General features: G+C 52.1%; 9 protein-coding genes across 9 annotated transcripts; 4 read left to right on the plus strand and 5 right to left on the minus strand.

Moving 5' to 3' along the window:
- Window positions 1-561: 561 nt before the first annotated feature.
- Window positions 562-3,988, minus strand: GT037_010285 (uncharacterized protein; the record flags this gene model as incomplete). Its single annotated transcript, XM_038935332.1, has 3 exons — window positions 562-662; window positions 714-3,198; window positions 3,248-3,988. 3 exons carry the CDS (start codon window positions 3,986-3,988, stop codon window positions 562-564), a joined length of 3,327 nt encoding a protein of 1,108 aa, XP_038782128.1.
- Window positions 3,989-5,232: 1,244 nt separating this feature from the next.
- Window positions 5,233-5,632, plus strand: GT037_010286 (uncharacterized protein; the record flags this gene model as incomplete). Its single annotated transcript, XM_038935333.1, has 2 exons — window positions 5,233-5,332; window positions 5,382-5,632. 2 exons carry the CDS (start codon window positions 5,233-5,235, stop codon window positions 5,630-5,632), a joined length of 351 nt encoding a protein of 116 aa, XP_038782129.1.
- A 408-nt stretch (window positions 5,633-6,040) lies between these two features.
- Window positions 6,041-7,992, minus strand: GT037_010287 (glycoside hydrolase family 71 protein; the record flags this gene model as incomplete). The annotated part of the gene is made up of 4 exons (XM_038935334.1): window positions 6,041-6,210; window positions 6,619-7,704; window positions 7,754-7,854; window positions 7,904-7,992. The coding sequence occupies 4 exons, from the start codon at window positions 7,990-7,992 to the stop codon at window positions 6,041-6,043; spliced, it is 1,446 nt and encodes a 481-aa protein (XP_038782130.1).
- A 1,027-nt stretch (window positions 7,993-9,019) lies between these two features.
- GT037_010288 (type 2a phosphatase-associated protein 42) lies at window positions 9,020-12,218 on the minus strand (the record flags this gene model as incomplete). The annotated part of the gene is made up of 4 exons (XM_038935335.1): window positions 9,020-9,389; window positions 11,079-11,596; window positions 11,660-11,945; window positions 12,004-12,218. 4 exons carry the CDS (start codon window positions 12,216-12,218, stop codon window positions 9,020-9,022), a joined length of 1,389 nt encoding a protein of 462 aa, XP_038782131.1.
- On the plus strand, window positions 10,080-10,953 carry GT037_010289 (uncharacterized protein; the record flags this gene model as incomplete). Its single annotated transcript, XM_038935336.1, has 3 exons — window positions 10,080-10,239; window positions 10,293-10,302; window positions 10,353-10,953. 3 exons carry the CDS (start codon window positions 10,080-10,082, stop codon window positions 10,951-10,953), a joined length of 771 nt encoding a protein of 256 aa, XP_038782132.1.
- Window positions 12,219-12,647: 429 nt separating the features above from the next.
- On the plus strand, window positions 12,648-17,610 carry GT037_010290 (endoribonuclease dcr-1; the record flags this gene model as incomplete). The annotated part of the gene is made up of 5 exons (XM_038935337.1): window positions 12,648-15,737; window positions 15,788-16,002; window positions 16,049-16,273; window positions 16,325-16,773; window positions 16,835-17,610. 5 exons carry the CDS (start codon window positions 12,648-12,650, stop codon window positions 17,608-17,610), a joined length of 4,755 nt encoding a protein of 1,584 aa, XP_038782133.1.
- A 529-nt stretch (window positions 17,611-18,139) lies between these two features.
- Window positions 18,140-19,719, minus strand: GT037_010291 (glycolipid-anchored surface protein 5 precursor; the record flags this gene model as incomplete). The annotated part of the gene is made up of 3 exons (XM_038935338.1): window positions 18,140-19,057; window positions 19,113-19,637; window positions 19,711-19,719. The coding sequence occupies 3 exons, from the start codon at window positions 19,717-19,719 to the stop codon at window positions 18,140-18,142; spliced, it is 1,452 nt and encodes a 483-aa protein (XP_038782134.1).
- Window positions 19,720-20,985: 1,266 nt separating this feature from the next.
- GT037_010292 (uncharacterized protein) lies at window positions 20,986-22,096 on the minus strand (the record flags this gene model as incomplete). The annotated part of the gene is made up of 2 exons (XM_038935339.1): window positions 20,986-21,821; window positions 21,955-22,096. The coding sequence occupies 2 exons, from the start codon at window positions 22,094-22,096 to the stop codon at window positions 20,986-20,988; spliced, it is 978 nt and encodes a 325-aa protein (XP_038782135.1).
- A 1,807-nt stretch (window positions 22,097-23,903) lies between these two features.
- Window positions 23,904-25,543, plus strand: GT037_010293 (glycosyltransferase family 62 protein; the record flags this gene model as incomplete). Its single annotated transcript, XM_038935340.1, has 4 exons — window positions 23,904-24,022; window positions 24,081-24,760; window positions 24,812-25,131; window positions 25,178-25,543. 4 exons carry the CDS (start codon window positions 23,904-23,906, stop codon window positions 25,541-25,543), a joined length of 1,485 nt encoding a protein of 494 aa, XP_038782136.1.
- Between the last annotated feature and the right edge of the window lie 724 nt (window positions 25,544-26,267).

Consider the following 26,267-nt stretch of genomic DNA (forward strand, 5'->3'; position numbering starts at 1 on the left):
AAAGCAATTCTTGGCTGCGTTTGAGCTTTACTGAATGTGATGGCGATTGCAGGAGTTGCGGGCCTGACGCACCCTGGGTTTGAGGCTGTATTGTAGATCTTATCGAATCGATCTCCGGACAGTCGATTGTGAATGTCAAGGTCGTAGTTCTGATGTTTCGGCCAATCTCCGCCAATGACATGTCAGCACACTGCTGCGGTCATCTTTGTTACACATCTGGGTGAACACACGCATAAAGTACGCGATGATTTTGATTGGTGTTGACTACGCGCTATTAAACTCGGTGCTAGGATGCAGTCGACAAATGGAGAGTCGAGACTGGGTGCCAGTAAGGCAGGTATCTGAGAATGCAATCAGTCATGAATCGAGACCGCCCTCGCGTCATGCAATGTCGTTATAAATGGAAGAAAAGAAAGAGATGTGGATGAAAACGTATTGGGAGCAGCAATGATGACGAGGTGGATGCCGGAGCGAGTCGATACAGGATGCAGATAACCGAGTGCGACAGCGATGCATGGTCGACAGTGGCGCACCCCCACTCGATAAACTCAACCAATAGCATCACATTATACCCTTGAGTCCGCGAAAGCCACCAGTTTTGGAAGACGACGGCTTCTTCTGTTCCTTCTCTTTGACCTTCTTCCCAATGTTCTGCGCGCCACCTGTCTCATAGTCAGTCTCTGATCTCGCAGGCTGTGATGCAGATGGCTTACCTCGACCGTATATCCGAACTTCCGACTTCGGCTCTACTTTTTCTTTTCTGTCCTTGTTGGAGCTACCATCGGTATCGGCGGAGAAGCTACTCTGTCCGCTAGATTGGGGCGGCTTTGGAGCCTGAAACTGGTTGTGCAGAGAGGCGTCATATGCTGCGGAGAAATCCGGCCCATAGTTTCCGCCAAACCCAGGGTAGGGCGATGGCGCTGTTTGCGACCGTTGCGGCTTTCCGTGTTGTAGTGATTCGAGCCTAGCCGGACGAAGTGGTGAAGGACCCGCACCAGGGCTGTGTACTGACTCCGGGGAACGGTATTCGTAGTATTCTTGCTCTTCGTTTGGGGGAACCTCTGTAGTCGAGAGAGGCGTCAAGTACCTTGAGCTGTAGTTGTTCGCTGTTCGAACGCTAGAGTTGCGACTCATGCGCGATGTGCCGAAATCGATATGGCCAGCCTTGTCTCGGGGGTAGAGCTGTCCCATCTCCGCTTCTCGCTCACCTTCGAGATCGTGGTACTTCATCTGCAGCTCTGTGTACTGCTCAAGGAGACGGTAGTGGGTCTTCTTCAGCTGCTGCATCTTGGCGTTGCTCGCTGCGAGCGTCGAGTCAAGCATCTGCTGAACGGAAGACGGGAGCTGTCCCGGTATACCGGTGCTTCTGTCAGATGTTTGCAAGCGCGACTCTAGCTCCATGATCCGGCGTTCGTAAGCCTTGATGGATCTTTCGCGATCTTGCTCCCGGCTGTTCAAGCGCATGTTTGCAATCTCGAGATCGTTGCGCAGGTCGTTCCGCTCCTGGATGAGGGTGTGCAATTCCTTCCTTTGGTCTTCGAATGCTATAATCTTGTCCTGGGCAGACTCGAGCTCTCGTCGAATGTCGCTATAATCCTCGAGCTCATATTCCAACGCTTTCGTTCGTTGCTGTGCTTTTAGTTGCTCTGCCTCGGCCCTCTCTACGATCTTCTTAAGCTGTTCGTAGTCTGACTGCGTCCTTTGTAATTCATATCGCAGACCGCCTTCGTCACTGTGCCATGTCTTCTCGCTCTCCTTGTATGACCGGACCTTGTTGTTCAGCTCGCTCTCCCATTTCTTGGATTGGCTTCGGCTCGTGAGTGTCTCCTTCTTGAGTTGAGCATACAGCTCGTTGGCCTTGGCGAGTTTGGCCTTTAGCGTCTTGTTGGTGTTGATCAGATTTTGGGTCTCGGCTTCGGCGGTCGCTTCTTTGATATGCTTCCGTTGGAGCTGTCCAATGTGGGCAAGGTGTTGTAGTTTGAGATAACGCTCAAAGTTGAGGTCGTTCCGAAGCAGCATAATTTCTCGTTGCAGCGACGCCATGGTGTGGTTCTGGAAGTCACTCTGGCCAGAAGTCTGTCCAGATATCGACTGGGCGAAACTGTCTAGACTGGGTTGCTGCGCTACGGCCCGCTGTGCCAACGGGCTAGCCATGTCCGGCTTCTTTGTATCAGTAGTAGGTGGTAGTGTTGGAGAGTCCATCATGTCGCGACCTTTGAGCAAGGGAGAAGCCATCGACTTGATAGATACAGCAGACTTAAGTGACTTGCTCCGTGGTACTTCGACATCTGGAATTTGTGGAGCATCACCCGAAACGTTCATAGTCGACTGAGTATTTCTCCAGCTTTCGTCTGAGTCATGCACGGTCGTACCATCCTGATCATCCAGGGTGAACTGCGAGGGTATTTCAGGGACAGGCGGTAAAGCTGCGTTGGGTGGGGGACCGGGATCCTCCAATGTCGACGACACGGCAACGCAGAGATCCATGCACTCGACGACGACGTCTGCGGGATCGCTCTTCAGCCACCTGTTTTCGCTAAGCTCATCTTCCACAGTGGTAGTGAACATGTTGGGGTGCAGCAGATGGACACGGCGGTAGGGTTCTGTCCGGCTGTGGATGAGGTCCTGATCTAGGTCAAAGTCGCGCGCTCCAGGGAAGTTGAGCGACTTGAGGTACCTCCTCGGCTTGCGCACGAAACTCATAAAGTTGAGCGGGAATAGGCCGTAGAGGAAGGTGAAGTAGTGCATGAGGGTCGGCGGGGGCGAGGCTGGGTAGTCCATGGCTGGTTGCACCTGCTCCCAAGCCTGCTCTGAGCTGTCATGATTTTCCTCGTCTTCTTCTTCGCTGTCGTCATCGTCGTCGTGCATGTCCATCTCGCCAGCTTTGCCATCGTTGTTCCCCAGCTTGTCCCAACACAATATCCGACAGTAGACAAGGAACATCTTCTCGAGGTGGTGGTCCGAGGTCAGCGCTCCGCATATGTGAGGCAGGAACATGATGAGCACGACGAGAGCCAGCTCGATGACGGTCGACGAGTTGTCGATGAGCAGGCATTTCTCCAGGTTCTGGATGAGGGGCGTTTCGAGAACGAGGTGGAGATGCGGCGGCTGGAGGCGGACAAAGGCACTGAGCAGGTTGAGGGCCTGTATGCGGTGTTGCTTCTGCACGAGGAGGTCGTCGAGTGTGAGGAGGAGGATCTAGAACAGTCAGCCAAGGCCATGTGCATGTGCATGGTAGAAGAACAACCTTTGGCATCTTGCGCCCAAAGGCGACTAGGACGGCCTCGAGCTCATGGGCGACGAACTCGTTCTCTGGAGACACGGCATCCGAAGGCACCTTGGTCCTCGCCAGGTATGCATCTAGTATCTTGTTGGTGAAGAGAGCGGACAAGCGGGCGTGCTCTCCATCGTGGTCCTCTCCGGGGTCGTAGACCAAGATGCTCTGCACAAAGGCCCTCGCGTCTTCAATCTCGCTCTTCTTGTAGCCTATGCCGTCGATGACGGGTCGCAGCGTCGAGTTCCACCAGGCGGTCAGACGCGCCTCGCCTGTTATCGCGGGCCGAAGCAGTCGCAGAGCTGATAAGAAGGCGCCGCGCTTGTCGGGGCTATTGGCGACATGGCGCAGGTACAGCGCGTGGAGATCATCGTGGAAGCGCTGGGAGTCGTGGTCGTCAATGTCGTCATAGCGCTGGAGGAAGGCGTGGATGGTGGCATAGAGCTCGTCGGGCAGAGGGTCGGGCACGGCCGAGGCAGAGAAGGCGGCATTCAGAGCTTTCAGGGACTCGCGCATAGACCTGCGCGTGTTAGCGGTGCTGCGACCCGGCCAGACGTTGGGGCAGCAGCGTACCCAGACATGATTCTCTCTCGCTGTCTCTCTCCACCTGCCGTGGATGCAGCTGGGCGATGTGGGCGATGCGCAGTCTATAAGGTTACGGATACAGGAGCAGCGTCGCCGGTAGAGTGCACGAGTAAGCATGTCACTGCCCATGCAGGGCCGGTCTGGGGAGCCAAAGCTTTTTGACGGCGGGAATGCGTGGGGTGACGACAGTGAGGGAGCAGCAGCCAACGGCGGCAGACAGACAGTAGTTCAGTGCCGCGCCTTCAAACACGACCTGGTGCTCCTTTTGCGCGCGAGCATGGCCCCATGGATGTGCAGCGCTATTGAGTGAGCCCCGGACATGCGCCAAAACAAATGCTCGTCTCACTGCCGGCGTCCCAAGTGCCTTGAAGCATCCAAGGCCTGTTGGCGTTGATGATGCTAACCCGAGGTGCAGCGCCCAGTCGCGGCTAGGGGGCCGTGCGCCGCACCCCTGCAAGCCACCACAAACGGCCTCGAGGCCACCATGGTTGCTTCTGCCACCCCTGACGACTCTACATGTCTTCCATGACAACAGTCCAACACAGCCAGAAACAACCAATCCAGCATGTTGGATTCGCTTGCCCTGAACCCTTGCTGCGCATCCGACTCGACTTGAACAGCCCCCACCACGGCAGTCGCTCGCCGGACTGCCAATCAGACATGCTTCTGAGAGACATTTCCTGTGCGAGCCTCGAATCGTCTCGCAACTCGCCCAATAATTGCGTGTGTCAGCCATGCCGTTATCTTTCCCCTCGGGTCATACCTCTATATTGAAAAATGTCCCGGCGTGGCGTTTCGCTTTGCTTGGGCACGCTTGGATTAGACAGTACGCTATATGCGGCAGCCCTGCAGCCTCTCCTACCCCAATATCTCACATGTCTGACTGCTGCAAACTCAATACACAGGGTCCCCTCATGCACAAAGCAACTGTGTTTTCTTTGCTCACTAGATTAGCAACAGCCGATCTTTCTCTATCCGAAAGCGCGCTAGAATAAACTTTTCCAAGGCCGTCGAGTTGCGCGGGATGCGCCGAAGCGGACCTCCTCTGCCCATACTATCGCCAATTACCGATACCGAGAACACGGTAACCTCGGACCCATGCCGCCATGTGCAGCTCTGCCCCGTACCTCCCTCTTATCGCAACCATCTCCCTCATCCGCCCCATTCCGACTTTTTATTACAATTTCCATCACACCTTCTCTATCAAGATCAGCGAATCTGCCCCGTCGGGTCCTCTTCCGATCGGCTTAAAAGTAGCCCCGTATGCTGGATGCAAACGTGATCGTCCATGGGTGTCTCGCCCTACGATAGCACTAATCTAGCTGTGATTTACAAAGCTACATGACCTAGACATATACATCACAACCGAGCATATGATGCACACAGAAATTGCGCTGTTGGAGAGCAGAAGATCCATCTGCTCTGACATGACCCACAAAGGCAGAATGACGGCCGGCGATAATCCCTGGCCTGGTAAGCGAATCACCACCAGCCCCAGGGTTGCAAGCTCTGTGTATGATAGCGCCATGTTTCGGCACAATCCAGCCAACGACCTGGAAGGACGACCAAGGTCTTCAATTCATTGTCCAGATGGCAAAGCGATCGTTAGAACAGAAGTATCAGCAAAGCCATGACAAGATCGTCATCATCATCTTGTGTTCTTTCGACAAGCAAGAGATGTGCAAGCGTGTGGAGACAGCGGGACTCAGCATCAAGGTATGCACAGTTGGTTCTGTCCAGGGTAAGAAGTGTTCCTGTACAAACTGCACATGAAGCACGTTCACCGACATTTTACCTACAACACTAGGCCACGAGCGCCATGTTGTCTTTGTGTATTTTCCCACTACCGACTAAGAAAGCAAGAGTCCCTGGATTTTGAGCGACGACCGGTGCGTCAACATTGCGGTGAGTAGGTCCAAAAAAGTCACGTTCATCTTAAAATACAACACGCTATATAGCCAATGACTTTATGAACTTAAAAGTACGCACTTTGCTGTCAATTGAGTCCCCAACAAACCACGATAAAGGATCTGTGAAGCCAGAAACCAAAACAAGAACCTTCTCCGTCCTGCAACGTTCCCAGCATCACTGGTACATTATTCTCTAGACTGCCCTGTTTGTTGCACTTGGAAATCCACTTGTTCTTCCACTCGAACTCGATCCAGACGTTGTAGCAGCGTTTCATTCATTGTGCTCTTTGATCTCAAGCTTCTGCCTCTTGTTCTCGCGATCGATCTCAGTACGCGTGTAGTCTTTGACCCCCTTACTGCGAACGGTAAGCCTTGCTGTGGCTCGTTGTTCTTCGAGGCCCTTCGCTTTTCCCGTAGCCACTAGAACAGCATGTTGCTCCTCTATGAGGTCAGCCTCAAGCGTTTGTGTGTCCCTTGGAATTCTTCGTGCTTTGCTTCAATGTTGTTATAGAGATGCGCTGAATTTGGGGCTCCAGGAGTACAATTGTCATATTGGCCGGAGAAGTCTGCGGGTATGGCTATCAAGTCCAGTGGATTTGATTCGTGGAAGATCAAATTCTCTATTCACGTGTCTATTTACGCTACGTTTGATATACAACCTGGTCATCATGCCAGCACCATACCGTGCTAGGTGCTTTGTATGAATGCTATCCGGAATTTGGCGGTGTGAAGACAAGTGATACGTTCGTTATACAACCCATTTCCCCTAGACAGGAAGAGTCTACGAAGGTACACCAACAACCTCAAACTGGTAGTTGCACAGCGGCTTCGAGTCCGTAACCTCAATACTTCCATATCCTCCGCCTACCATGGTACTCTCGTCCCAAACCTCCAACTGCACTTTCCCTGGAATCAGCTTCTCGAGCCCGGTGAACTTGAACTTGTTGAAGCCGGGGCGGAGATTCGTCTTGTTCAGCTCCTTGGTGCCGACATTGACAACCGCGACGAGGTTCGTCTTGCCTTCGGGGACGAGCACGACGCCGGACACAGCATCCTCGGCGGCCTTCGCAATGTCTCCCGACTTGGCTACGTCGTCGTCGTAGCAGGTACCGCCGACTGTAAGCGTATGGTGCCAGAAAGTGCCCTGGACGGCCTTTCCATCAGTAGGATGCATGTTCGCTGTTGTGCGGTCGCCCCTCTTCCATGCGGCGATGAAGGGTTGGAGAATCTGCCAGTAGCCTGTATGGTCGTAGTCATCCGTGAGAAGCTCCGTCCTGTCGTCCAACGGATCTGAGTGAAGCTTTCCCATGTAGTGACCCTCACCGGCATCGTTCCAGGTCTGGAGCTGCACCATATCTGGCTGCAAATCGAGTATCTGACCAAACCTGTTCTCAAGGTTGTCTTCGCCACGACGGTACCAGTTGTCCTTGTTGCTAAGGTGCTTGTATTGTACTGGCGAAATACCCATCATGAACAGCTTATTCGCTTTATCGGCGGCGGTCTGGAACGTACGGTCCGTCGCAGCAGATACGGTGACTTTTCCGTCTTGCGTTGCAGGCCATGAATTCCAGTTGAATACGCCATCGAGAGCAGTGCGGCTGTTGAAGAAACTGGTGCTGGGATTGTAGATCTCAGAGAAGCCGGGCACGACTAGCACGTTGCCAACTTTGCCCTTGAACTTGTTCCAGTCGTCATCTGTAAAGTCCTCACCGCCAAAGGTAGACAGGAGAGGCTTGTCGACATTATCAGATGGGTCTCGCATCTTGAGATAAGAAGGATAAGTGCTGTAACGCGTGAAGTAATCGGCGTAATCCATGGGACTTTTCAAAACGCCATGACCATGGTCGAAAGAGAAGAATAGACTGAAGCCGCCAATGTCTTCGGCATTATTGAACATGTAGGTTACGGTGTCATTGGACCACCACTCGAATTGGTCTGGTTTCTGTTAGGAAGGGGTTGAGCTTGCATTGATAAGAGTCTGTACCAAAGTTGAGCGCAAAGCCATCCAAACCGATATTCTTTGCGTCGAGAATATCCTGGCGGACATCGTTATTTTGGAGGCCACCCACCATGTAGTGTGCCACTCTGCGCAAAGATCAGCATACGTACACGTCCAATACCCCAGGTGACTTACATCGGCCTGTCGACGACAGAACGTGGTGTAGCCCGACCAGCAACGGCGCTAGCCATAAGGCCGGCAACGAATGTAGAATCAAACCGCATCTTGGAGCTTCAGATTCTCGTACAAGTACCAGATCAGTGATGTGGTTGACGGTCGGCTGGGTGGTTGTGCCAGTCTACTTTATAGCCTCGATGTCGTATTTCGTAGTGTCCCTCGAAACATGCGTTTGCGTAAGGCCACCGACTACACAGCCCGTGGCAGCCTCGCCGTTCAGAACAGTGGCGGCACGAAATGAAAACTAGGCCTGCCAGCAGGGATGTTCGTTCAGACGGTAGCATCGTGGTCCCGCTGGCTTTCCACTTTATCCGAACAGCCCTCCATGAATCTTTGCGCGAAGCCTATCCCGCTCTTCGCGCTGGTTCAGCGATCATTAGCCTACCAACAATTCACCTATTCCCTAATTGTTCAAGGACGAATTCGCTGCTTGCAAAGAATGCGAAAAGATTGCAAGGACCATTCCGCGCATCTCCGCAACGCCACGTGCATTTCGGGCCACCAGCTGTGGAGACGCTTAGAGAACCGTGTACGTTGGTAAGGCATCATCGGCATGGTTAGACTGCGATCAATGAGCCGTCTTGCTAGTCTTTTGTTCTAAAAAAACGCGTCGTTGCATGATGTGTTACGCGACGGGCCGCGACGTGGATGAAGAAGGCAGATCAACCCAATCAGATTTGGTACTGACGTTGACGCCTCTTGGTACCTCGGTACTCTCCTGCCTCGCCGTCGTCATCCACTACGGTCCGCTGTAATAATAGGGTCCAGCAAGTCCGCAAGAAGGCTATCAGACCATGATGTCGTGTTCTACGCGCCAAATGCAAGGTGGGCCGTAAGGGCGCACATAATTCCACAATTGAGCGAGCGGTACGATCCAGAACAACTCGGAACGGTAGTGAATACGAATTCCATTGATCATCAAGACATCATCCCAAGTCGCTTCATTTTTAGATTAATGTGATTTGATCCACACCCGGTAACAATCGTGTCAATTGAATATGCCTACTAGGTTGAGTACGATCATCCAACCTGTGCTATTCCATCAACACAACATCCTTCTTTCACCCTGTCGGCCTACTGTTTGTCTCCTCTCTCACCTAGTCCCTCTTTCCCTCCTTGGACCTTCGTCGCGCCCCCAATTCCTGTCGTCCGAGTGGGCTGCGCCTGATGGTCTGGTTGCTTGGCCGGATGATCGTCTCCGCTCTTGTTCTCATCTTTAGAGGCACTAGACTGGTGATCCGTGTTTTGCGTGTCCGAACGCATCTTCGCGTTTGGTGCAGCAGAGGAGTTTTCAGATGGGTCCGGAAGGTTGGAGGCAGGATTCGGCGTGTCCATCAACTTTGCGTGGCTGGGTGTGGTAGTGAAAGTGCGCAATTGGGATGTGATTGGGCGTTGGAAGGCGCGCAGACGAAGGCTGATTGACGACATGGTGGGTATGTTGACGCTTTACGACCTGATGTTATTGCTGAGAATATCTTGAGAGGAATTCGCAGGTAAATAGGCTTGAGAATCAAACAATCAATGCCTACGAAGTTTGACAAGTGTCAGAAGCTCGGTTGTTGCAAGACGGATATGTGATGTCATTGTGACCGTTACGGCAGTGGCGAAGATCCGCAATTGCCCCAGGAGTTGCGAGAGCACAACTTGGCATCTATAAGCTAGCTCTACGAATGCTTCGTGTGCAAACAGAAGACGAAAGGAGCCATGCGAGCAGGTGCCTCGCCATGCCCAGTCAGGTGTTGTAGCAACACGTGCTTCATGCATTAGCGTGCCGACTACGCCTTATTGGGCGACGCATCAGGCTCCTTCCGTACTCGAGCTATTCAGAGAGCTCTGGGACGACATATTGTAATGCTGACAAGGGAAATTGGGCAATCAGATACGAAGTAGACACCACACCATCTCGTCTGTTGATATGCGAGAATTTGTGCTCTTTGGTGATTCGCTCACTGAATCAAGCTTCAGTGAAGAAACGCAAGGCTTTGGGCTTTTTCTTAGGCAACGGTATCAAGATTAAGTACAGATCGTCAACAAAGGTAGGTCTCAGCAAATCCTCTACCATACTTTCCAAATCCTACTCAGACATTGGGTCTACTATTTGTCATTTTCGTGCCGACCAGCAAGCATCGCCTAAATGGCCATGTCTGATATGTTGCCCGAGATCGTCTTGTTCGGCGCTTCTATGACAGAGTGGAGTTTCAGAGAAGAGACACAGGGTCTTGGGTGGTTTTTAGAAAAAAAATATGCGGGCAAGACGATGGTGGCGAATGAAGGATTCATGCACAGTTCCGCTGGTGCTTGTAGCGAAGTAAAGATGAGCTTTAGATCGTATGCTGACTGACGACAGGCAAAGCAGGGTACGTCGCTTAGTTCACATTCACGGCCTATATATTGACAAATTCTGTAGTTATACATCGACCCGTCTCAAGGATGACTTCACTCGTATAATCCACCGTGCAACATCCCCAGGCGCGGCACCAACCCTCCTGTTCACAATCTTCATCGGCGCAAACGACACCGCCATGGTCGGGGAGATGGAGTTTGTGCCTTGGCCCATCTTTTCAGCAACTATTCGAAACTTCCTTGACACTATCCTCAATGAGAACACTATGGAAAATACGAAGGTTTTGCTGATCACCCATCCTCCCATTAACGGATCTGTGGTCGAGACTGGAGAGAACAAGTCTGCAAGGGAAATTGAGGACATCAACCAATGGAGAAAGGAAGGCCCAAGGTACAAGACGTACATGAGCAAAAGGAGGTATGCAGACGGTATCATGCAAATTGCGAAAGAGTACGAAAAGACGGGGAGGGTCGTTGGGCTCAATTTCTGGCAAGATATTGTGCATGCAGTCGTTACAGAAGAAGGATGGCAGTACGATGAGCAGGTACCACCAGGATGCGGCCTGTTGGGCGCCCAGCCGTTCCCAACAGGGTGGATTACAGATGGGCTGCATCTCGATATCAGGGGATACAGAGTACTGAATAACGCACTATTGGAGAGCTAGCACCCGAGGCGCTGTAAACCTGTATGCAATCATGCATTCGTTCTACTGGGTATCTGATCCGCTCAAGCCACGCTCAACCCCTGTTCAAAGTGTTTCCTGAACCTTTGGGATTCGCCTCTACATACTCGTCCCATGCTCGCTGCTTCATCGTCTCTTCGTCTGCTGCAACAAGATCGTCCTCATTTGGCTCAGGCTGAATCTCGGACTGGGGGCCTCCACCCTCTATCATGCCACCTCGGCGCTTCTCTTCCTCTAAGTATTCGTCTATCGTCATTGTCGGTAGACTGTGGTCCGGACGGAAGACGTTCTTCTTCAGGGTTTGGCGGCTGTCCAATAGCGTAAAAGGCCGCATGGGTTTGCCGTCACCGCTCAAGATAGGCCCGGAGTACCGCAGCCCAGCATACTGACCATCCAGGCGCTCAGAATAACCGTCTTTGTCTCTGCCGTCCTGTCGGCTGTCAGGCGCCTGCTGTGCCTGTCCCTGTGGGGGCGCGGGTGGAGCCAGCGAGATGATGTGCAATTCTTGGGCCATCGACTCCAGCGAAGCAAATGTTTGATGCACCATAAACGCCAGGTTAGTCAGATGCAACTCTCGTACCACTTGCTCATCCTGTTCGGCAAGTTTGGGATTTTGTCGCAGGTACTGTTGTCGCATGTCTTAGCTCCAGAGTCGACCCGTAAAAGCAACATCAGCGTGACAACGTACCTCGAGTTTCCGCTTCAGCTCCTTCTCCTCCCTGAATCGGGAAATCTTTGCGTCCCGTCTTGCTGCGGCATCCCGTGTGTTAGCGGTGGAGAAGTTGCCCTTGTCTTCCGTGTAGGCTTCGAAGAGCTTCGCGTCCGCCTTGCCAAGCACATCATAGGAATCTAGGAGCTTGAGGAATCGCTCATAGTGCCCCCGCGCTCGTAGCAGATTTTGTTTTCGAAATGATATATCAGTGTTGAAGATTCTTTGTATGAGTTCTGCCATGTGATAGTTTATCGCCATGTATCTAAATGGTTAAGCGAGGGCCATGCGCACGGGATCGTGGGGTGGGTCGGAACACGCACTGTAGATCAGACGACGATATGTCTTCTAGAGTCTCGTTCGGGCTGAACAACGACACCTGCTCCGATATCTTTAGGCATTCTTCGTAGGTGGCGATGGTCGCGCCGAGGTTTTCCTGGTAGGTGGGACTGTTGGCTTCGTAAGAAGAAGAAAGCTCTTCGCGCGCCCTCTCGGCTTTTGAGAATAGTCCCCGGAGACTTTGCGGTTCGCTCGACATTGTGCGGAGGTTCTGACTGAGGATCGTGACGATGTTGAGGAAATGGTGGTGGGGAGACACGTGAGAGCGTGAGTTGGCGTTGATGAGTCAGCATTGACCTTTCCCAAACCGCGTACCCCGCTATCGCCGCAGGTACACCGCGCACTCCTGAAAGCGGTGGCTTCATGGTGACAGACATTTCTAATGCCAAGTTCCCCCGGCATGTTCAAACGGCCACGACTGCCTGATAGGGCCAGGACGAGCGAATCTGTCTGAGCACCCGTTGTCGGTTACATGCATTGTTTGCTCGCTCACGGACGCGCAACAGACTGCGCAAATACTGGCAGCACCCTTGTCCTCGACCATGAACTGTGTCCATGAGAGTGTTTCCTCTCTCTCGCACTCTGAATCTCGTGAAAAGCTTCAAGTAACCCTTTGGCAACCGACAGTATGGTGAATGCCACAAGCAAATCGTGGGTGACAATCGAAGAGCAACAAGAAGATTACTTCTCGTTCGAGGAGACATTGGCGTCTTCCGATTCTGAAGACGAAGACGACAAATACAACGAGACAAAACTACAAGATAAGGATGAAGACTCTGATGTAGACGCTGACATTGCGCATGCGCATGGCCCACACACAACATCAGAGAGGCGCAGAGCGCAGAACGAGATCTTGAGAGCCTTTGCTGCTAACATCAGTTCGCACTTGACGCAGAAGGAAGTCGACGATGCTGCCGCAAAGACTGTCAACGAAGAGCAGCTTTCGATCCGCGATATCCTGGCAAAACAAGATGGCACCGCTCGCATCACGAACCCACGCGACTATCAAACCGAACTGTTCCAGAGAGCCAAGAGCGAAAACGTGATAGCAGTACTGGATACGGGCTCCGGAAAGACCCACATCGCAACTCTACTCCTGCGACATATCCTAGATGGCGAGCTTGAATATCGGGCTGCAGGCGGCATCCCCAAGATTGCGTTCTTCCTGGTAGACTCAGTCAACCTCGTCTTCCAACAAGCAAATGTCTTGCGGTGCGGTCTAGACCAGAGTGTAGAGGGTATATGTGGCGCTATGGGTGCATCGCTATGGTCGAAATCGACCTGGAAGAGTCACTTTCAGAGTAACATGGTGATAGTATGTACCGCCGAGGTTCTCGTGCAGTGTATGATGCACTCCTTCATCACCATGGCCCAGATCAATCTCCTCATCTTTGACGAGGCCCATCATGCAAAAGGCAACCACCCCTACGCCCGTCTGATGAAGGACTACTACGTTCATGAACCGAAGCTTTCTAATCGGCCTCGTATCTTTGGGATGACAGCTTCTCCGATCGATACACGAGGACTGTCGATCGATCACATCAGGAACGTCGCGAATGACCTCGAGAAACTACTCCATTCCAAGATAGTCACTACGTCTGAGAGTGTTCTCGCTTCGAACAGTATCAGCAGGCCCATCGAGGAGATAGCAGTATATGAACGGCTACAGGACGAGTGTGAGACGCCCCTCCATCAAAAGATTAAGGCCAAGTTTGGAGACATATCGGCGTTCAAGAAATTATTCGTCGCATCTAAGCACCACGGCTCCGAGCTAGGCCGTTGGGCTTCCGACATGTATTGGTCTTTCGCTTTCACTGATGAGCAGAGTCGCAAGCTCGAAGATCGTGAGCACCTCAAGCACAACAAGACTAAACAAGATGGTGCCGCGCAGGAGTGGGATGCTCAGTCTAAACGCTTACAGGAGGCGGCCACATTTGTACAACAGTTCGACTTCGGTTCGTGCGCCCTTAGCAACGCAGACTTGAGTTCAAAGGTTCTCAAACTTCGTCACTGGCTCAATCTTTACTATGAGCGCGATGATGGAGCTCGTTGCATCGTCTTCGTTACGCAGCGACAGACCGCTCGCCTGCTTGAGCTCATCTTCTCCCAGATCGGCGGACCAAACCTCCGTTGCAGTGTGCTTGTCGGGGTGAATAATCGTGTAGGCGAGCACAATATTTCTTTACGGAACCAGATTCTGACGGTCGCCAAATTTCGTCGCGGTGAACTGAACTGCCTGTTTGCCACATCCGTAGCAGAGGAGGGGCTCGATATTCCACAATGCAACCTCATTGTACGGTTCGATCTCTACCGCACCATGATAGCATATGTGCAGTCTCGCGGTCGAGCAAGGCATCGCAATTCCAGGTACCTTCATATGGTCGAGGCTGGCAACGAAGATCATCAAAGCCGGGTCCTTGATGTCAAAAGCGACGAAGACACAATGCGAAGATATTGCAAAGCTCTTCCCCAGGATCGTCAAATCGGCGGAAATGACGTTGACTTGCTATCGTTCGAAGACAAGATGTACCCAAGTTTTGTCACAAAGGCTAGTGCAAAGCTCACTTACCGCTCAAGCTTATCTGTTCTCAATCACTTCGTAGCCACGCTGCCTGGACCTGACAGACAAACAATGCTTCAACCCACGTACGTCGTCAGTCCTGAAGTCAATTACGATGCCCTAGATCCGCAGCGGAGAGGATTTGTTTGCGAGGTAATGCTACCGGAGCATTCACCTGTGATTTCAGTCACTGGTGACATTCAGAGCAAGAAAGCAATTGCAAAGTGCTCCGCCGCATTCAAGACATGTCTCAAGCTGTACAACAAAGGCTATCTTGATGAGAATCTACTCCCTACGACCCACAGGAGCTTACCAGCCGGAAGAAATGCATTGCTGGCACTCAGTGAGAAGAAGAAAGGCATGTACTCCATGTTGATCAAGCCAGAGTTCTGGAAGATCGGGCGCGGCGTTGCCCCTACGTGTCTTTATCTCACCCTCATCGACCTTGATGCGGGTTTGGATCGACCTCATCAACCCATGGGGCTTCTCACTCGCAATCCCTTCCCGCAACTGCCAAATTTCCCCATCTATCTTACTGATTGTAGGCCCTCTAATGTCATCTCCCAATCCTCTCAAACTCCGCTATATGTGTCAGCAGAGACAATAGATATTCTCACTGGTTTTACTTTGCGCATATATGAGGATGTTTACAACAAGAAATATGAGAATGATGTCAAGAAGATGTCCTATTGGGTTGTGCCGATACTACCTGGCAAGATGTCTTCTCCGCTTCCCGTTAGCGCCCTCGATCAGATTCTGGACATGGGACAAATCCACAGAGTCTACAACGAGCCTACGTGGAGATGGACACCAAAGACTATTCCTAAGGACCTATTAGACCGTTACTTCGTGGACCCTATGAACGGAGGCCGACGCTACTACTCAAACCACCTCGCCACACAGCTCAAGCCACAAGATCCGGTTCCCAAACGTCTACCTCGTAGTGGGCACAAATTCATGGACAGCATCCTGGACTATAGTGACAGCAAGTGGGCAAAGAGCAGGGATATCTCAAGGTGGAACCAATCACAGCCTGTTCTTGAGGTCGAAAAGATCCCTTTCCGTCGCAATCACCTCGCATGTGTCGAAGAGAAAGAGAAAGGCGAGCTCGACGACCTCAAGACATACATTTGTCCCGAGCCCTTACATGTCTCTAATGTAAGCATGCAGCGATTCAGCATGTATACAGCAAGTTACTGACGATGTAGCTCGCAACACCATTCGTGGTCGTGTGTTACGTCTTACCAGCTATCATTCATCGATTCGAGAGCTACCTCATTGCTTTAGACGCCTGCAAAACTCTGGATCTCGATATCAGCCCAGCGCTTGCGTTGGAAGCCCTGACCAAAGACTCTGACAATTCCGAAGAGTATGGCGAGGAGAAAGTCAACTTCAAGAGCGGGATGGGCCCTAACTATGAGCGGTTAGTGTTGGACTCGCACATGGAGCTACCCACTGATACAACACAGTCTCGAGTTTCTAGGAGATTGCTTCCTCAAGATGGCTACGTCCCTTTCGGTGTTTGTACAGCAGCCAGACGAGAACGAGTTCGAATTTCATGTCCGCCGCATGGAAATGCTTTGCAACAAGAATCTGATGGAGACTGCAGTGGGTAAGAAGAAAGTAATTTCTGCAGATGGAACCGAGCTGGACATTCAGCTTTACAGGTACATTCGCACCGACTCGTTCTCGCGGTATGTATAAAACTCTCACCGAGCCCCCCTCCAAAGGACTAACTCGTGTAGGCGCACATGGTACCCTGAAGGGCTCAAACTTCTCAAGGGTAAAGGACTGAATAAGACCGAAGACGATTGGCTCAAACTCACGCACAATCTCGGGGATAAGAGTATAGCGGATGTTTGTGAGGCCTTTATTGGTGCTGCTTTCCAACAGTATCACAAGGCCGGACGCTGGAACCCCAGGCACTGGGATGAAGCCGTCAAAGCTGTCAAGCTGTTTGCCAACAGTGGGGATCATCTGATGTCAAAGTGGTCGGACTACTATGACGCGTACCAGAAGCCAAAGTATCAGATCGCGGATGCCACCGCGGCAATGCTTGATACTGCTCTCAAGATTGAACTGAAGCACCCGTACCACTTCAAGTACCCTCGCTTACTCCGATCGGCCTTCGCTCATCCATCGTACCCATACTTGTATGAGAACATACCAAACTATCAGCGTCTGGAATTCCTAGGTAATGTCTCCTTCATGAACCGCATGTTCACACACACACTGACTCCTTTCTCGCCCTCTAGGTGACTCTCTCCTCGACATGGCTTTCATCATGCATCTTTACTACAAATATCCGGACAAGGACCCCCAGTGGCTCACTGAGCACAAGACGCCCATGGTGTCCAACAAATTCTTAGGCGCCGTGTGTGTCAAGCTGGGCTGGCATGTTCACATCAAACAGAATACTGCTATCCTGAGCTCCCAGATCCGCCAGTATGTCTTGGAGGCCGAGGAAGCAGAGCGGGGAGCAGGTGGTGCTGTCGACTATTGGGTAACCATCAGTGAACCACCCAAGTGTCTGGCTGATGTAATCGAGGCATATACGGCAGCCATCTTCGTAGATGCGGAGTTTGACTTCAGCGTCGTACAGGATTTCTTCGACATGCATCTCAAGCCCTTCTTCGAGGACATGACGCTCGGGACCTATGAGAACTTCGCTTCCAACCATCCGACCACACGTCTCAGTCGCCTCCTTTCCATCACCTTTGGCTGCAGCGAGTGGCGCATGACCGCCATGGAGACGGACACGCTCATCCCTAGTAAGGGCAAGGCCATCGCTGCTATGATCATGATCCACGGGAAGGTGGTCTTTCATTCCTTGGGCCAGAGCGGGAGATATGCACGTGTCAGGGCTAGCCATACAGCATTGGAGAAGTTAGATGGGCTTCCACCGTATGAGTTCCGGAAGAGGTATGGTTGCGATTGCGTGTATGAGGGTGAGGGTGAGGGCGAGCAAGATAAAACAGTACTGCAGGCGAAGGCAGAGCGGATGAAGGAAGCTATAGGTCTGAGTATCTAAACCGTTGGGTCAAACATGTGATAGGTCGAGATGACTGCTGAGCATTACAGCCTCATACAGGTTGCATGACCAGTGGCTCTCCATGCTCTCTTCTCTGTGGTAGCTGCACGGTACCTATTCGACGAAGGAAGACAATAAAAGTATTTGAAAACCTTTCCGGCAGTCATACTTCTTGCAACCAGTAATGTGGACATCCAAAACGATTCTGATCAAACTTAGATCAAAGATAACACCACATTCGGCATTTGCAGTGATGAACGCGAACCAGCCAACACCACCAGGGCACGTATTGCGAAGCACAGCTGGAGGAGACCTTCGCAGTTGGCAGTGTATAAAGGGTATATTCATCCTAACTTTGTACAAGAATAACAGCGTCATTAATTCCTCCAGTCATCCAACCTCGTACTTCGTAAAATCGCAAATAATAACTCCTAGAATAGAAGAAGATCTACAAGACTTCTTCCACTCCAAATTCGTCGCAAACTCTCTGTTTGAGGGCATCTAGCCCGACCATACTTATGGGTGGACACTACAAGAAGAGTGCACATACGAAAACAGCGATCAGAGCTGCGGTACAGCTAGAACGAATTTGCGAGGCCGCCCCTTCCGTCTCCGAGGGCTGTGCAGCGTCCCCGGTTTGGCTCGGGTTGCCGCCGCTGGAGCTTGGAGTGCCACTAGGGCTCGTGTTCTCGCCGCCAGGTGTGTTAGACCCGTCGTCCGATACAACATTGAGCGACAAATCATTGATTTGCTGACCGTTGCTGCCGTAGACAGCCTGCTTGACGTCTCGGTCGCCAATGTCCACCAGTGCGCCGTTCTGTGGGTTCTCGATACCGTTGTCAATGAGGTCCTGGCACCCAGGGCAGACGGCCGGAATCGTGAAGTTTTTGCTAAAGTCTTGCGCGGATATGAGGCTCGCATCGCACTCGGGGGCTTGAATCTCGGTGGACTGAGGATTGGCTTGCTCAAGAGAGCTGACGTTAAGCTGGTTAAATTGGTTTTGGAGGTTGTCATAGTCCTTGAGAAGCTTGACGGAGCCGTCTTGGTCAATATCAACTAGACCGTAGTTCGCTTCCTCTTGGGAGTACTCGTAGACGAGGCCGCCAGAGAGTGCTCGCATCTGGTCTCCGTAAAGCGCTTGAACCTCGTCGAAGTCACGGGGAGTAACACGATTGCAGCCATATTCACTGTAGAAGACAGGAATGGCAGAACTGTTGAACATGGCGACCAAGCTATCGTAGCCGGAAGTCTGGTAGTTGTCGCCATTGCACCAGCTGTAGGAGTTGAGACCAAAGAAGTCAGAAGACGATGCATCCTCGTCGTGTACACACTGCATGTACGCCCAGGTGTCTTGGAGGATCTCGCGGACATCTGCAGCAGAGTAGCCGACTGGGATGGTGCGGTCGGCGTGGTTCTTGATGTAGTTCTTCATGTCACGCTGAACAGCCTGTTTTCTCGTTAGCCTGGAGAACTGGTGAAGGTAGCTCGTCGTCCAAACGTACCCGGATGTACTGTGGGTTAAACTCGGCAGTGGAGAGGTCGTTCATGACCTCGTTTGCAGAGAAGAAACCCAAGGTGTTAGGGAAGCCCTTGAAGTTCTCGATGATACCAAACGCACGGGTAAGGTAATCGCTGTTGTAGGAAGTCCATGGTGCCTCGCGGTTGATGCTCTCTCCTGGCAAGGGCGAGTTGACATCAAGAATCATGTAGATGCCGGCGGCATTGAAGATTGAGGCGCATTTGGAGTGGTCAAGCGAAGGGTCGAGATTGTAGACACGGATCGTGTTTACACCCAACTTCTGCATGAGCGTAGCATCTCGCAGACAGACATCGGCATTTGTGAGAGCGTCTTCGCTGTTCGAGGGCTGGTACGCTCCTTGACCTCCAGGTTGGTAGTCAACACCAACAATCATCAATCGCTTGTTCGTGACGGTGTCGACAAAGTCCTGTCCGCGGACTTCCACTGGATGGACGGCATACGCAATCGTTGAAAAGAGCGCGGGGAGCAGCGTGACCGCGCGAGTTAACTAGGAAGATGACTTTAGCGTTGTTGCAGGTGCAGGGAACATGGGTTTTATGCTTGAGAGACATGAGACGTACAGAAGGCATTCCAACAAACGAATGTTACGACGACGACAGTAAAACGAGAGACCTGGAAATGTTCGGACGATTGCAGCGACTGCTGGCAAGCCTTATAATCCTTCCGTTATCCGCTCGTGTTGGTATCGCAATGTTATGCACCAAGACTAGTTGCAGTGGACCTTGGCCGCGGAGGAGCAGCTAAGACGGATCGCTTGCCGGCTGCTGTATTGTGATTCGAGCGTGAAAAACGAACGACATGCATACAGCTAGACCGCTGGGGAAAGATAGGGCCAAAAGTGACAAAAGTGGGCGCAGAGGAAGAGAGGGACAGGGAGCCAGGAAGCAGAGACATGTCTGCTTCTTGTCAATTGCAAGCAGGCAGTGGCTGTTGGACGTGATGCTTTGGGAAGGTGTGCTTACTGCTTCAGCCCATCTCGGTAATGATGACTTCCACGATAGCAGCAACGGGATGACCTCAAGACGTGCGCCGCTGCCATTGCCAATGCGACCCGCGCAGAAAGCTCTGAAGGCGTCTAATCTAGCGTGCTCCGAGTGGGCCGTGAACGTGTCCTGGCTTTACCGATGAGCTTGCCTCTTCTTGTTCCAAGGTTCTTGCCCAAAGTAACAGGAACATGTCCAATTTGCGAGCCGTGTTCGACTTTTGGAGTAGGATCATGACGCCATTCTCTAAACAGATGGCAGGGATTGCTGCACTCCAGCCCACGTACTGCGTTTGCGCACCAATCATCGCATCTAAACTCCGATATGCATCTTGGCAATGTTTACTGCACATGCGGGACAGATAAACGTGGCGCGCATAATACTCGAGGACAGCTCGCTACAAGAATTCTGGCAGATCAATCACACATCATCTCTCGACGTTCAGCGTCGGGCCTCATAATCAACACAGACTCATTCATGGACGGGTGCGAACATTGGTTCTGTATATATCGTTGGCAGAGATAATCTCTGCACTCGGGCTCAACGTCTATTTAGTCCTACGGGTGGACACATGTGGGTCCTCTTAGCCGCATGTTTGGTTCCAAGATCCACATGCCTGAGCTTGTCGTGCCCCGGCGGTTGTGGAAGCCGAAGGTATGCATTTTGAGAACGCCATGTGAGCAAGATCACGTTCCGATTACGTCCAGGAGCGTACTCGACCAGCAATAGCTAGGATCAGCCGTAGATAATATCCTGTCGGCCGTTGGATGCAAGTGGCTTGACGGTTATCCGACTTTTACGATTGAGCCTACGACGCTGAAAGCGTTATAGCCAGCTGTCTCGCGCTGCCGCTCATCCTGTCATGTCCACATCCCGTGTCTTTCTCTTCAGCCCGCTCTCACTTTCCTCGATCTGGCCTTGAAATTTGGTTTGGAGCGCTTCTAGCAAGACCTCTTTGACCACCGCGAGACTGCCCACAGCCGCGTGAGTGGCTCCCTCAATCAGAGCATCGGGATCGGAGCCCACATCTCCCTTCATCCATATCTCGGTGATCTCGTCTCTTGAAGCCAGGTAGCCGACTACACATGCAGCGACAACTTCCCTGTGCTCTGCTGGACAGGGGTCGAGTATCCTAGCCAGCTCTTGCTGTTGTGTGGAGCTGGGGTTCCGTGTTATAGCGGCGACACCTCCACACACTACATCCACGCAATCTATGCCGGCGTCTGTTATGGCCGCGCTCGCGACTGTTATGCACCCTGCCAACACATTCAAGAGTCCCCATCCGCTTCCAGTTGCGTTTCCTTCACTGGCGGAGTCACCCCACCAGCCGTCCTCGTCACCTTCCAGGATGGTGACCACTACTTCGACTCCGCTCTTAGGCCATCTCTCTCCGATGATGACACCCCGTAGTGCAGTTTCCAGGTGAACACCCAAATCGCGCTCTGCCGAATCCCGAATATAGCCTCGTCTTTGACGGGTTGCGAACGGGGCGAATTTGACCGTAGTCGTGAGAAGGAGCGATGGACTGAATGGCGCGCTGCGGGGGAGAGGCTTTGGGCCTTGGATAGAAGCAGTGATTTTGAGTGACGAAGTCGGCGGAATGAGTGTCGATTTGGTCGTAGGGGAGGACGAAGGTATCTCAAGGTAGGCAGAGCCCGATGCGGAAGGTATAATGGACGTTTGGAGAACTGTTGTAATGCTTAGGAATGGAACGTACAAGGATGGTATACCAAATGACAGGAAGTTCGCAAATCCCATTGGGAAGCTCAAACCACTCTGAGCACGCGTAAACAGAGACTATGAAGCTGTTTGGGCACTTACAGATCCTGCGAAGCTCATTCGCGCCTCTTGACCTTGTCGGTCTCAACTTCTCCAGATACTGCGGTTCTCTAATCGTTCGCGCAAACACAGGCGCACTGGTTCCACCACTAGGCGCATTGTTTCGTCTTCTGTCAGCGTTCATCGTGCTTGCATCTGCGTCGTGTTGAACGCGCTGTACTTGCGGATGATTTCATGGTGTTCAGAAAAGTGGATGACTAAGCACAGACCCGCCAAGATTTCGGGACCCTCAAGTTCAATTTTCCTGCGCGTCTGGTTCAACTTTCTTTCCTTACCTCACACACGCGCTCAAGGTACGTTAACACACTCCCACCCATTCCTCTCCCTTTCATTGATGATACCCTTGAAAAAGTTCTTGCGATCTCAGATGAGCTATGAACACATGCACCACCCTCTGATCTCACACCTGAAGCTTTTGCTTTTGCACAAGACTTTACGACTGTAGCTAATCTCAGTCTAGATACAGCTCAGGATCGAGGTGTATCGCGCGAGAGGACAGCTCTCTTCAGCGGCCTAAGCATCTCACTGTTGAGGCGGCCGCAAAGTGTGAGCGCATGGGCGTACGATGTAGCCGCCAGCATGCCTCCCAACACCTCATCTGTCGCTAACCTGCAGCGTCTCGAAGCACATACTGGTTAATGGTAAGTCCTCGTCGTTTTCTCTGTATATGCTTTATATGATGATCGTATTATTTCAGTTCTGCTACTGAACCTCTTTGAAGAAAATTTATACCGCTTACCTTTGTCTGATATAACTCTGCACTCTCAGCTCTTCACTTCAATCGTCGAAGAACACTGCTGACACTGCAACCAGATACCCATCCGAGCCGCTCGCTTTGCATGCCTGCATATGGTAAGCACCCCGACTCCCAACCCGTTCGCAAGGAGGAAAACTAGTCTATCCATTCAACGACATCTGTCGCCGGGTCACCCTCCCGCACCCTACCAGTCTCGGCTGGAATGACGGGTTGTGGAGTTGCACTGTTGGCTTGTCCAACGTCGCGTGATTGTGGTCTTTGAGCCAAAAGTCGTAGCAATCCGTCTTGGGCTGTTGCGACCTGAGGCCAGGCGATGGGGGATGATTTAACACGGCTGTCTGAGCGCAACATCTGTCTAAAACATGACGACATGGCTGTTTGAACATTGCTAACAGCATCCAGATTGTTACGAAGGACATGTATTCGTGTAGTCCGCATTCTGTTTAGATTATGGTAGATAGGAATCTCTAAATATGTTCATTCAATTTTTCAGTCGTGACACCTTGTGCGCGTGCAGCCGTTTGCAACCCGCTGAAGTACTGTCGATACTAGGTGTCCCTTTGGTATTGGAACAACGCGTATGCAATATGGAGAATACGAATGTCTAAACTTACTTCCGTTGAGGTACTGATTCGATTCGCTGCTTGGGCGGAGATAGCTGCTCCTGCACATCATTGCTCTACCAGTCTGAAACGGCCATACTACGTGGCTTGGCTTAGCCTCACCTCGTGAACCTTGCAAAGTGTCAGCACTCGAACGACAACCATCGTGCATCTCGTCAGCCTCGCGCGTCGAGTCAATTGATTCGGCCATATCCGTTGCAGACGCCACTTAGCCATCAGCATCCCCGTCTGGACGTCACCGTGGCCTTAGCGAACAAATCCTTGGCCAAGCCCTACAACGGAGGTTACCAGAGACGCGCAGCACCCCCGAACGCACGCGATCCGCCATCTAAACGCCTGTATTGGATTGCTCTACATCGCAATTACTCTCGGGGGCGGCAATCCATCTTACTCGGGAGCAGCAAGGACTGGGAGGCAGTACTTTGTTCAACCACTTGGTGATCTGGCGGGTCTTCGGTGACCGGGGGTCTCCAAGGGAGCAATTGACATCTGGCGCCCAACTCTCTGAATGTTGCCTTTACATTCATCGTCAAAAGGGAAGATGCACCGCCATGCCTATTCCAACGGGGCATATCCCTCGCACGGAGGGGGTACCTTCTCCATCCAACCTCACAAGTACGTTCATCACCTACGACCCATGGCGCAACTATCGCGCAGCATCTCAACCCGCGTCTCCGTTACGACTACGACTCAGACAATCGTGTTGCTAACCTCTAGTGCACCTCCAGATTCCAGCCGCGATCACAGCCTGCGCTCAGGCGGCGGAGAACACTGATACAGCGCTTGCTGCTTGTCGGTTCGCTGTTCTTTACCGCCCTATTCTTCTTCTTCCCTGATCTGCGACCAAACCTGGGTTCCGGACCCCTCAGCTTGATCTCCTCGAACGACGATGCGCAGCTTGAGACCGTGCGATACTACGATTTGAACAACGTGCAAGGAACGGCGAGGGGATGGGAAAGGGAGGAGCGCATTCTGTTGTGCGCTCCTTTGCGAGACGCGGCTCCGCATCTGCCCATGTTCTTTGGCCATTTGCAAAACCTCACATACCCCCACAACCTCATCGATTTGGCTTTCCTCGTTGGAGATTCCAAGGATAACACCATCTCACTCTTGACGGAGAAGTTGGAGGAGCTACAGGCCAATCCCGACCCCAAGCAGCAGTTTGGCGAGATCTCGATCATGGAGAAAGACTTTGGACAAAAAGTTAACCAAGATGTTGAGAGCCGACACGGTTTCGCCGCACAGGCTAGCCGCCGAAAGTCAATGGCACAAGCGCGAAACTGGCTGCTGAGCGCTGCTCTGCGGCCAACACACAGCTGGGTATACTGGAGAGATGTGGACGTGGAGACTGCTCCATTCACTATTCTGGAAGATCTCATGCGACACAACAAGGATGTCATCGTGCCCAGTATGTACAATGATACATGAGGAAAATATAAATTGCTGACCAGTCACTCAGATGTCTGGCGACCACTTCCGGACTGGCTTGGCGGCGAACAGCCATACGACCTGAACTCCTGGCAAGAATCTGAGACTGCCCTCGCCCTCGCCGACACTCTCGACGAGGATGCAGTTATTGTAGAAGGCTACGCAGAGTACGCCACTTGGCGCCCGCATTTGGCCTACCTCCGCGACCCCTACGGCGACCCAGACATGGAGATGGAAATTGATGGTGTTGGTGGTGTTAGCATTCTTGCGAAAGCCAAGGTCTTCCGCTCTGGTGTTCACTTCCCTGCATTCAGTTTTGAGAAGCACGCTGAGACAGAAGGATTTGGCAAGGTAAGCTACGACGTTCCTACCTTGTTGCAGCGCTAACATATTGCAGATGGCCAAGCGCATGAAGTTTTCCGTGGTCGGTCTTCCCCACTACACTATCTGGCATCTTTACGAACCCAGTGTCGACGACATCCGACACATGGAGGAGATGGAGAAGGAGCGCAAGGCCAAGGAGGCTGAGGAAGAAGCAAAGAAGGCCAAGGAGGCTAAGATCAAGGACAATTTTGATGAGAAGAAGAGCGACTGGGAAAAAGAGAAGGCAGCCGTCCAAGACATGGTTCAGCAAGCAAAGAACGAGGAAAAGGCGGCCGCTGAGAAGGAGAAGCAACAAGAAGCGGCAGCAAAAGAGGAGCCGCCCAAGGCAGACTCCAAGGAGGAGAAGCCAGCTGATAGGAACGAGGGCGATCAATCATAGTTGTCGCAGTATTCCAGTAATTTCAAGGGTGTGAGACCTAGGTCCGCGCCTGTTTGCAACCTTATAGTGGAACGAAGCACTACAGCAACGACAGTAACGAGTTGGGCAGACCGGGCGCAGATCTGGACCTTTGCTTCTTTCGATCCACTGTGTGCTTTGTGGTGGAGCCTAAAGACTTGAGGCAGCAACGTTTCGCCGAGCCGGTCTCCGAAGGTGGCATTGGAAGCGTGTCTTTTCCTGCTTGGAGGGCGTTTGAAGACTATTTGGAGGAATGTATACATTAGATAGCAGCTTTGCATCAGGGGCGTTGTAGGCTCGACAGTAGATGAGCATCGCGTTTGTGTGTAACAACATCGAGAAACAGTACAGAATTCCTACCAAGACCGTGACTATGGCCTGCCGTGTGTTTCGTCATGGACGTGTGACGCTGGCTGGATCCCTGGCCTCAGCACCTCCGAAACTCCGCTAGAGCTAAGCCGCCAAATGTTCGGATGGTACACACGACGTCTCTATCCGCCGTGCAGTACTTGAGGACAGATATTCGAGGTAATCGCTTCTTCTGCATCTCGCAAATTTGGGTTCTGTCTTCATCACTAGGCGGCAGCCATTGGAAGCATGCGTGTCATCTTTCAAGTCGACTGAACTAGACATATAGCTGTCCATGTGCCCTCCACCTTGAAGACACCCTGTCGCGCACCACATTCCTGTCGCAAACACTTGCATA

This window comes from Alternaria burnsii (assembly GCF_013036055.1).
Source record: "Alternaria burnsii strain CBS107.38 chromosome Unknown 726, whole genome shotgun sequence".
NCBI lineage: Eukaryota > Fungi > Ascomycota > Dothideomycetes > Pleosporales > Pleosporaceae > Alternaria > Alternaria burnsii.